Source organism: Idiotropiscis lumnitzeri, chromosome 18, assembly GCF_059441095.1.
Source record: "Idiotropiscis lumnitzeri isolate Australia: NSW breed Sydney's pygmy pipehorse chromosome 18, RoL_Ilum_1.0, whole genome shotgun sequence".
NCBI classification, from domain to species: domain Eukaryota; kingdom Metazoa; phylum Chordata; class Actinopteri; order Syngnathiformes; family Syngnathidae; genus Idiotropiscis; species Idiotropiscis lumnitzeri.
In genome coordinates, this window is record NC_142408.1 from 15,094,932 (window position 1) to 15,107,010 (window position 12,079).

The window sequence follows — 12,079 nt, forward strand, 5'->3', positions numbered from 1 at the left end:
AAAACCAGAATACAATGATTTTCAAATCATGTTCAATCTATTGGGATTGCCACCCGCAGACTGCGACCCATGTTTAATCTATTTAATTTTATACACGAGAGGACAAGATTTTATGGCTGCAACTCATTACAAAAAAGATGGGACAGAGTCACTGAGACGATCACCTTTTCTTTGAACAGCATTCTTTAAACGTTTTGGTAACCGAGGACATAATTGTTGAAGCTTTTTAGGGATCATTCTTATCCATTCTTTCTTGATGTACAGCTTCAGCTTTTTCAAATGTCTGGGGTCTCCGTTATGTTTTAGGCTTCCTAACGTGGCACATATTTTCTATGGGAAACGGGTCTGGACTGCAAGGTTGACATCCTCAACCCTCTCCTTTCCTACCTCAAATTAGTTTAGGTTTTTCTATTTGAACGAGACAAAAAAAATCTAATGTGCAACCCCACCACTGTAAAGTTAAGATGGATTAACTGAATTAAGAAATATTGTCATTCTCTTTTTAAGGATGGTGTTGTCCTTGGAGCTGACACTAGAGCCACAGAAGGCATGGTAGTGGCTGACAAGAACTGCTCCAAGATACACTACATCTCACCAAATATTTAGTAAGTGATTGGGTTTCACTTTAAAGAAATTGTCTCTTGAGTGTCAGCATCTGAGTCATTGTAAGAATAACTGTATTTATACAGAATTAATGATTTGCCTTAGTTTTTCCAAGCGGGCAGTCTGTTAAATAAAAACCCTCAACGTGAGTTCTGATAACCTCCAGACTCCAGGAGCAGTACTTAAAATGACATTTGTATGTTGTGTTTAACATTGGCACTTATATATTAAGTTTGCATGTAAAAATTACATCAGAACTAACGTTCACATTTTCCACAATACGCTCATCGCTTAAAACTCATAATCAGGTTGGTCAGACACAGATGGCAATCTATGCTAAGCTAAGTTAGCTGGAGAGACTTAAACATTGATCAAGCAGTCATGATAATTCAGTGGAAAACACTTGGCCCCCATAAAGTAGCGATGGGGCATACTGTGACGAAGATTGTTTCTCCAGTGTTTCAGTATTTCACTTAAAAACACCAATGAATAGATTGTTTTTGTCTTTTGCATTTCATCAACTGTTGCATGATAGTCAACAAACTGTATAGATATAAATCTTATACACAACCTTACGTCACAGATTCCTTTTCGCTTATGTTATGTATAAAACAGTGGTGAAAAAAATGCATTTTGTTGCCAAGGGACATTTTAATTAGCATGTTTTTCCATTGATCTGTTACATCTGAGATGAAGTGTCAGCTTGTTGTATACCTTTATTATGCAGCTGTTGTGGAGCAGGAACAGCTGCAGACACAGAAATGACCACTCAGATCATTTCCTCCAATCTCGAGCTACACGCCCTCTCCACTGGCAGACTGCCACGTGTGGCCACAGCTAACCGCATGTTCAAGCAAATGCTTTTCAGGTATACGGCATTGGCTTTATCATTGCACAGTATACTCAATTCTGGTTTTAATCAATACAAACAAATACATGTTTTTGATACTTTTTTTTTTTAATTCAGGTATCAGGGCTACATTGGTGCTGCTCTGGTTCTCGGTGGAGTGGACTGTAATGGTCCTCATCTTTACAGCATCTACCCTCATGGCTCTACTGACAAGCTTCCATATGTCACCATGGGTTAGTTTCTGCAAACACAACAGAAACAGGAATATGTAGCCTTTTCAGATGTAGATCGTGTTTTCGCTTGCCAGTTAATTAGTAAATTGTGCCAAAATCATAGACATGTTTTAGGAAATATGATTTACCTTGAGCCGATCGTGTGATCAGGAATCGGCAGAAAATGTAATTTGCAGGTGATTGGTATCTGGTGAAAAAGTAATTATTTTTCAACTGCAATCTAAAGAAGCAAAGTTTTTAACGCATGGAGGAGAGTCTCGCCCAGTTTGTCTGATATTTAAGCTTCAACATCATTAATGATGAACAGATGCCAGAAGATAGAAACATTGCACCGTTTTGAGTTCAGCACAGCTTTTAAATAGAAGAAATGGACAAAACGAATCACTGCTTGTCGCATCCATTATGAAGGAGAGAAATGCCAACATGCTAGAAGTCAGACAAGTGTATCAAAATGAGTTGTCATAACCCAGAAATTAGGGTTGTAGTGGCAACTCTTTCGGGTTTACTTGCCACTGTAGGAGCGGGTGAATAATAACTAGCCTGACGCGACAAAACTTCCAACTCAGGATCTTCGTTTCACAAGTTTACTAATATTTCCATAACTCAAACATGACGTGGTCGAGGTCGTCGATCGATGTGGCTTGAGGTCGCTGATCGTGGTTGCCGCTGTCGGCGCTCGTTGACCAGCGTCGGTAGTGTGGCTGTCACAGTGGCTGTCAGAGTTCGTTGATCGGCGTCGTTGTTGGAGTCGCTGCTTGCGTCGAGGATTGAAGTCGCTGCTTGGCGTCGAGGATTGAAGTCGCTGCTTGGCGTCGATGATTGAAGTCGCTGCTTGGCGTCGGTCAGAAAAACTTTGTCACCACCACCCGACCTTCTGAATGTGTGTTTTAGGCACGTCACATGACTACTATTTATACGGCATGTCACATGACTACCTTCTCACGTGTGGCTCGTTAGGTAATCAATACCGTTTCTAAGACACGCAATGCTAAACTAAATTTTCTTCCTGCATAAAATACAATTATGCATCTCAGTAATATTTAAATAATAATAATGAATTCCAACTTAGAAAACATTCCTCAATATGGCTCTTACAAGGGTCATGTTTTATTTTAGAAATTCAATATTTTCCTTTTTGCTGTGGCTCGACATTTAAATAACTTGTATGGTTTTGTTGCTGACATTCTCAATAGGTGGTGCACTTCTCAAATGTATGAAGCAGTGTAATTAATCTTGCCTGGACGGTAGCTCAGCACCTCAAGCCTATGATTAAACAATAAATTGGATTACAAATAAATAAATCAAAATTCCATAATTTATTGACTCATTAAAGACCAGCCATTTTCACTGGAGCAACCCCGCTCAATCCCAGCCTTTTCCTGGGTTTTGAGTGATATTGCAAGGCCCACAGAATATTGTATTCTAATGCTATATAAACACGGAGCACAGCAAAAGAAAGATGAGACTCTCCTCTTTCAACAGAAAAAAAGTTTGTTTCTATCTTCCATTCTTGAGCAATCGGCATTTGAAAATAGCTAAATTTCATGAAAACTCCAATTTCTGGGGAAAAACAGAGAAAATGAGCTTTTTGTAAACTGATGCATTTCGACCATAATTTGAACTTTGACACTTATTTATGGCTTTTATGACACCTCAAACATCTAAATAATAATGTGTGCCTTCTATAAAATAACAAAAAAAGCACAAAAAAACGTGTTTTTGATAACAAAATAAGTTGATTTGCACATAACACAAAACGATTGAACTGCTGAAATGAACTGTTTTAAACTGTTGAACTATGTACAAAAATGAAAGACATCAGTGTGTGTGCATGTGCATGTAAAAGTGCGTGCACATGCATGTCCTCTAGCATTCATACATACTTTTTTGTGTGATTATAAAACAAAACAAAACAGTTACCTTGATGCCAGGGCACACAACATATTTCACACCACATTCGTGTCTCACTCCGCTTGCCTTTGCGCAAACAGACCCGACACTTCCTTTGTGGTCTGGCTTTGCTGGTCCGAGGCGAATAGGCAAGCTTGTGCTTGTCCAAAGGCTGGGCAAGCTGAATTGGTGGATCAGATTTGTAAGGGGCCCGAGTATTTTGTCCCTGAACCACAGCACCCTCAACATTTACTTCCGCCATAATGTGCGGCTTTGATGTCCATGTGTCTGCAACATTCATCATAAAATCTAGAAGGGAGTGTGCCTTGTTTGGGTGTCTGGCTTTAAAAATAACAAGCATTGAACATGCTCAAATAAGCAACAAACTTTTTTGGCCAGTTCAGGGTCCTCCGCATGAAGGGGTAGTAAGCAGTATTTTGGTCCAATTTGTCCACCCCATTCATGCATCAGTTGTAAACTACAACACACTCCGGCTTCATCACGCTGACCTTTCGCCTTTGACCTTTCTTCCACATGTCAACCTTCCGCATTTGATCCTTGTGGCAGGTGGTCACCATCTTCACAGTGCGCTTGTCCTGCCATGCAATCACACATTGCCGTTATGGCAGGCAAGTCTTCCCCCTGGCCCCAAGGTGCTCTTTGTGGCCTCCGGTTAAATAGAGGAGAGCCACAAATTATAAAGTAGTGTGCCACACACATGGGTCTTTGCCTCAAGAAGCCTTGTGCACATGTCCACCGAATTATAAAAATCGTCCTTAAAGAGAGTTTATCCCTGTCCGGTGAGGCGGTCAAGAAGCACAGACACAATGTTGGCAACCGTACAAGCCTCCCCTTTGTATGTTTCAGAGTCGCACAAAATGTATGATTTTTATGCCATATTTGACAGGTTTTTGTGGGTTGTAAACCCGAAATGAAAGGTGCCCTCGCCACTTCATCATCCCCTTGTTGATACAAATGTCTTTGTTTGGCTGGTACAGTGTCTTGAATTTGTCCAGCAGGTAATTGAGCACCTGATTGACCCTGTACAGTCTAGCGGATGCGTCAAATGTCGCCGCCGTGTTGAAATGGAGGAACCTCAAAATGTTTTGATATCGGTTCCTTGCCATTGTCTGACCAAAAATAGGGTTTGTATGTAAATGATGTACGGAGCAGTACATCACAAGGGTTGTTTTTTTCCCCACAAATCCTGTGATGAAACTGAGCCTGAAAAATTATTTTAGTTCCGCAACGGTTGTTGGTCTCCATCGCAGTTTTTTGCGGTGAACACCACTGGGGTTCGTGTCAAAAAAATTGTCCGCGAAGCGATTGGTGGCATCCGCTATGTGCTGCAGAAGATCATGCGTGATAAACAGCTGCAGGAAGTCAGCTGGCTCCTCAGACTCCAGATGGGCAGCGGCATTCAGTGGCCCAGGGGTTGCTGTAAAGGGGATATTCCTCAGTTGCTATCCAGTATGACGCCATTTTGAACCTCTGCTTCCTGATGCACAGCCTGTAAATTACAGAAATATAAACGATTGGAAATATATTTTATTGCTGCATTTTATTGCTGGAGTGTGAAGTTTCATTCTTTACCTTTCTTTACACCAACAACGCGAGGAGGAACTTTTTTGCCGTGGGATGCACAATCTGTAAATTTTTGAAAGTATGTATGATTACCACACCATTCAGTATTGTTGCAACAGACTTGCTTAGTTACTCTCGCGTGTAACTGCTACATTTACGCTACATATTCTGCCCGCAAGATGCATGAAATGAACAATAATTGCATGAGGGGTAACCACATGTTCAATGGGAACTTGCGAGCCCTTACCTCCTCGTTCGGTGGGGGGTCTGATGAGGATTCTCTGCTATTTCGCTGTTGTCCGAAGGCACATACTCGTCGGACAAGTCGGGGTCCAAATCCGGTTCAAATTCGTCTTCACTGTTGGAAGTCTCCGACAAAGCGTTTTGTGAGCTGCTTGGGCAAAGTCGCGCACGTGAGACACGCGGGGCCCCGCGGCGGCGGTCGTCGTCGCTCGATTCCGAGGAGTCCCGTTTGTGGGCGATTGGGACCATGTGCGACACCAGCGCCGCGGTCTTTATCGCTTGACTCTGGCGAGACAATTTGCGGACGATGTGCTCTACGTCCGGCATGGACATTGTCCTTGTCTGACGCCGCCGGCGATGCAGGCCGCAAGGCACGCGCAGCCTCTTTCGACGGTTGTTTGGTTTGACGATGACGAAGCGTCATCCTCTCAACCAAACCATCTCCATTGCCTTGATCGTGCTTTCGGGAAGCTTTTTTTTTTTTTTTTTACAAAAAAGCATTCCTCGATCGTCAATTGCTTGGAGGTTTTCATTGCTAATGCTGCTGCTGCTGCTGCTGCTAACCACGCTGCTCTCCACACTCTACAGTCTACCCCAGGATCCCACCCCCTATTTGTACCTCTGGCGCAGAATCAAGGCGGATCTTTTGTACCTCTGCCGCCTGGTGGTTGATTTCTATATGATTTACAATGCGGACAAGGCTGATTCTCAGTCAGAGGTTGCATCAGACCCTTATGTACACTATGACGTAAAAAAGACACAGAGACGTTCTTGTACGTCTTTGGTAGAGGGCGCTATTGCTTTAACAGGCGTACTTGTACGTCCGGGGGAGTAAATGAGTTAAAAAATGGCACAGTTTCAAATGGGACAAAATTCCCAGAGCTCTCAAAAGTAATTATTAAATGTAGACTCTCCAACTAATTGGTATGCAGGACGGTCATTTCTCGAAGCATATCGGGCAACAACAGACAATTGGTAACCACCACCAGAGAGTCCATCCACCAAGACATAAGTAAGGGTCTCCACACCGAAAATTTTAAACTGAAGAAGCCTTTGGGATTAAAGGTGCAACCTCTTCAGCAGACGAGAACAAGCTAGTTGCCTTTATTCAACCTTTTATTGTTGAATGTGATTGGATTGAACTAGCCAGACCTGTGGGGCCTCTGCAACTGTGGATAGCCGCAAGAGTGCGTGACCAAGCTTGTTTGGAGGTGTATTGTCTATAAATGGCCTCTCCCCAGCGTACCTCTCTCAGGGTTCGAAGTTAACTTTAAAAACTGCTTGCCCATAGGGCAATTGCCACTAAAATTTGCCTTGCCCGAGTGGCCAAATTACTTGCCCAACTTGGGCAAGTGACAATTTTTTTTCTCTTGCCCGAAGATTAAATTACCTTGCCCTGTGCAGTTATTGAAAATGTTAATTGTAGTTTTAATAATTAACAAATCTGCATGTTAAATTAGGAAAATGATATTACAGTAATCCAGATTATCAATTTTAAATCCAAGAGAGCCTATTAAGTGAGTAATCACATGAGTAAATTATGAGTGTGGGAAATTTGTGTATTCCTTTAAAACCAGTGCCTGTGGTGCTGCCTCCATAAGTTTCATAGCATAAACAGAACACAGTCACTGACACTATGTCAGGTCACATCATGGAGCTAATGAATTAACAGCCAATAATCAAATATTACTCCCTTCCTTACTCACAACTGAATTGTCTACTTAAAAATATTCAAGCAATTTTAGTCATGTCAGAGGAATCCGAAATGTTCGGATTTGAACGAACTCGTCGCCACTTGTAAACATGCGCAGAAGGTAAGAAAACTTCCGGCCGTCAATTTTTGGCCCAAATATCGTAGGTTTTTGTTGTGTTTTTCAAACTTCAAATGAGCATGCAACTACAGCAAGTTCCAATACTGCGGGATTTATTGACGCTCAATTTAACTCGACATTCACTGAACTAACTGATCCCCGTAGCGCCCGCCCATTGCCCCCGATAAGGCCAATGGACCATACCACAACATAAGGGGGTGTCTGGGTTAAACCATCACCATACAGTGACTACAAACAGATCACACCACGGTTTTCGTCGAAATTAAAGATGTTTGGCTGCTTTAAAAAATGCTTGCTCGGGTAAGTTGCTCATAATTTTACCTTGCCCGTGGCCAAATTTCACTTGCCCCGGGCAATCGGGAAGCGGTTAACCGCGAACCCTGTCTCTGAGCTCCTCCACCCCTGTGCACATACCCAGTGTATCAGTGGACCAGACACTACTGAAGATGCCTAGTACTAAGATGAGTGGGGATGGAGCTTTTTCTGTTGCTTCCTTCTGTAATAACCGTCAATAATTGTTAGGCAAGCCCTCTTTCTGTCCACTTTTAGAACTCGTTTGAAGACGTATTTTTATTCTTTGGCTTTCAACCCAACATGAGACTGTCACTGTTCTGCGGTTTTCTGGTTTCTACTGTATATTTGTGTTAGTGTTAGGGCTGGGCGATATGGCTGAAAACGATATCGTGACGCTTGTATGTCATATCGGTCGATAATGAATTAATAATTTTTTTTTTTTTTTTTTTTAACTATTGAAAATAATGGGGAAAGGGCTGAATTTGATTTGTTTTATTTTACAATGTAATATTTAACATTCAAAATGAACTAGATAAAAAGTCAAACGCACTCCGGTCTCCCTTGCGACTGAACTACGGGCCCGTGCGTGTCCGCGGAGGGTGCTTGTTAGCGGCTTAACTGCTATGTACGCCCGCTTCGCTTCTCCGGAGCTCTCGTGTGATAGAGCTACGGGCCGTTTCGTCCCGTGCGTGTCCGGGGAGGGTGCTTTTTATTGGCTTATCTATGAAGCAAGCCTGCCTCTCTCCTCCGGAGCTCCCATGTGATGGAACTGAGGGACGTTTCCTCAAGTCGGCCGGTATGTCCACCTTTCACCACCGTTTTTTTTGTTTTGAGTCATGCTAGCTCAACGGCGCATGTATTTCCTCAATGGGAGGGAGTTTGTGACGAGTTGGGCAGTGATAGGTCGAATCTGCTTCGTCTTTTTTTTTTTTGATCGATAATTCATCAATACCATTTTCTCTTGATATCAATCACCCAACTATCGCAATATCTATATCGAATTATCGTCCCAGCCCTAGTTAGTATCAGTAATTTGTGTACTGCTTTCACTGTCTGTTTTTGAATTATTGCTTAATGTTATACTGTATGCAGTGTTATTTTTTGGCAGGCATTTTAGATTTAGTCTTGAACGAATGACGAAAATGCCTATTAGTTTTCATCAGATTGAGTAATTCCTATTAGTGATAGTTTGAGTCAACGAAAATTAAAAAAGGTTTTAGTCGACGGAAACGCAAAAAAAAAGTTTGTCTAGTTTTTGTAAATTTGTTAGACCATAACTCAATAAGGTTTTATTCCATTTTAGTTAAAAATAGGAATACATGGTTTCCACCCAATCGCAAAGACTTCTGATGAACTTTTAAAGATTATGCATTACAAACAGATAACACAACAGTGGAATCAATGCTCATTGCTCCAAAATAAGCTGAGAACTAAAACGTTTTGGCAACTGTTGTGGCTTTATTTCACTTAAAGCAACATAAAATAAAAATGTTTTAACAACATAGACTTGTAGTAGACGTGTTCTATAGTACAATGGCACAAGTACAAACTATCAAACATGACTTGTTTACTTGCACCAGCTTGCGGTTATCAGAGCAAAGTAGCCTTGCGAGTGTCACTGTCGCCATGGTCCGTCAAAGGAACACGTGGTCAGTGTGTCCAAGCCGAGACGAATGACCGCAGACGTGTTCGTGCGACACCAGTATGTGTGACCGTGCCAAATGAAAGATAGGTTGCACTTCATTGCAATGTTTTGAAAGACAAATTACATGTACAATAGGGGAAGGGATGTACAGTAATACCTCGCTACTTCGCGGTTCACCTTTCGCGGGTTCAGTGCTTCGCGGATCTAAAAAAAATATTCAAAAATTAAAAATATCAAAAAATATTAAATATATTATCTATAGCCGCTACACCGCCTCCTGTATCCCTTACGCCACCTCCTATAGCCACTACGCCGCCTCCTGCAGCTTCTCCTGCATCGTCTGTGTCAAGCTCGCTTGTAGCGAGGTGAAGGAGGAGGACCCAAAATGCACGAAAGCCAGGCAAGGGTAACTTAAAAGGAATTTAATGAGGGAACTTAAGAGGGCAAACCAGGTGCTGGGAGAAAACAAACTGACGTGACAAAGTGCAAAATAACGAAGAGGAACTAAACGTGACTAAACAAAACAAAATGATGAGGAAAACAGGGACCGTGACAAATAACTTACGCACGTGAACGAGAACGATATCAGGACTCGGCCATGACAGTCAGGGAAAGGGAGCAATGTTCCGACGCCAAGCAGTCGGTCCTGAGCGCTTAAGTAGTCCTGGTAATTATGAAGTCAATGTGAAACAGCTGCGTGACTGACGAGGAACCGGTGTGTGGCTGGTGGGCGCGTCTCTCCAGCCATGATGACACGGGACGGGAACGAGCGCTGGAGGAAACGCCCCCACTCAGCTGGGACAACAAAACAAAGACATGGCATGACCGAAACGGGGCGTGACAAAAACAAACAAAGACCTGACATGACCGACACGGGTCATGACAGTCTGCGGCGTCATCCGAGGAGCAGTAAAGCTCTTCATGCCCCTGTGCAGTCATTCATCGTTATTACCTCATCGTACTGCACAGGTCTTTTCATCAACTACGCTTAGAAGAACTTATTGTAAGAGGTCAGTTAAATGTTGTTTTTGTTAAGCTCGCGGGTAGGCGAGGTAGCGGGGAGGACCCAAAGATGCGGGGAAGCCAAGGCACGGGTAACTTGAAGGGAGTTTAATTAACGACAAAACAGGAAGGCAAACGAGGGAACTGGACAAACACAAACGTGGCGGGGTGCGAAAATAACAGAAGGTGAACAGAAAGTGACTAGGCCGAAAAATGACGGGGAGCAAGGACAGCGACAAGTTACACATGAACATGAACGAGAACGGGATGAACGAGCAATCGGGGCAAACGCGTATTGCTCGGGGGTGGAGCGGGAGCAATGCACCGACGCCAAGCAGTCGACACGGGGTGTTTAAATAGTCCGGTAATTAACAGTACAAATGAGAGTCAGCTGGGAGGCTAATGGGGAACCGGTGTGTGCGTCTCATCAGCCGGGCGAGACAGGGCGGGAACGAGCGCTGGCAGAAAACGCCCCCACTCAGCTGAGAAAACAACAACACGAAAGCATGGCATGGGACGTGACAATAATACTAATCAACAACCCTGACATGACCGACACGGGTCATGACAGTTTTATTGTTTGATTGTTTAACACGAATCTCTCTCTCTACACCCATTTTCTAAATGGTATGGTACAATTTTATTCATGTACAGGTATTATTGTAATCTTAAACCCCCAGAAATAGAAATTATAAATGTTAATTTGTTGCACAAAATGACGGACTAATTATGTTAGCTAATTGTAGTGTGTGCTTGTTTTTGAAAGCTGATAACGATAATTGGTTGTTCATAAGTAAATTGTTCGGTTGAACAGTGTTCTAGACCCTCAATTGTTATTGTAAACAGACAACATATTTTACAGGTTTTTTTTGTTATAACATGAATGTCACTCTCTCGCGCGGATCGGACGAGGGACACCGGTAAGAGGAGGGGCGGGGGGCTCTGTGTTTACGTGCATGAGTACTGGTGCGGCGATAGCACGATCGTCGAGAAGCACTCTTCCCCCGACATCGAGTTCATGTCCGTTAAATGCCGGCCTTATTTTCTCCAGAGGGAGCTAACGGTAGTGATTGTCACAGCTGTTTACATCCCTCCCGACGCTAGCACTAGCACGGCGCTCTCGCTACTCGCGTGCGTCATCAATAAACATCAGCGGGCGCACCCTGATGGCGTCCACATTGTAGCGGGAGACTTTAATAAGGCCAATTTAAAGACTGTACTCCCAGAGTTTCACCAGCATGTCAAGTGCCCGACGAGGGGAGACAAACACTCTCGACCATGTGTACTTGAACATCAAGCACGCATACAGAGCCCTCCCACTCGCCCCCCTCGGCCAGTCAGACCACCTGTCCTTGCAGCTCGCACCTGTGTACACCCCTCTCAAGCGCAGATTCAGGCCTACCACAAAGACTGTGAAAACCTGGCGTGACGACGCCATGAGTGAATTACAGGACTGCTTTCATGACACAAACTGGGACCTCTTTGATCATCAGGACCTTGATGTCTGCACGCATTGTGTACTGGACTACATCAAGTTCTGCATGGAAACTGTGTCCCAACAAAAGACTATACGGACCTTCCCAAATGCGAAGCCCTGGATGTCCAGCAGGGTTCGCTCTCTCCTCAAGGCCCGTGACGCTGCCTTCAGGTCAGGCGACAAAGCCCAGTACAGGGTGGCTCTTGCTGACCTGAGCAAAGGCATCAAGCTAGCCAAGGCAACCTACAAGGGGAGGCTGGAGGCCCACCTTGCCAGTAACAGACCACGGGAGGTGTGGCAGGGTCTACGGAGCATCACCAACTTCCGTGGCAGCAGCACGACCTCTGTAGACCCGAGTGCATCGCTGGCAGAGGAGCTTAACTGCTTCTTCGCTCGCTTTGACTCGCCCCAACCGTCACACCCCCG

General features: G+C 43.7%; 1 protein-coding gene across 1 annotated transcript in view; it reads left to right on the plus strand.

Moving 5' to 3' along the window:
• psmb7 (proteasome 20S subunit beta 7) overlaps nucleotides 1-12,079 on the plus strand; it is a 44,488-nt gene that overhangs the window by 8,359 nt on the left and 24,050 nt on the right. The window contains exons 3-5 of the mRNA XM_088280937.1: nucleotides 508-605; nucleotides 1,331-1,471; nucleotides 1,571-1,686. Of these exons, the coding sequence (XP_088137063.1) occupies nucleotides 508-605; nucleotides 1,331-1,471; nucleotides 1,571-1,686 (355 nt within the window). The remainder of the gene's footprint in view (nucleotides 1-507; nucleotides 606-1,330; nucleotides 1,472-1,570; nucleotides 1,687-12,079) is intronic.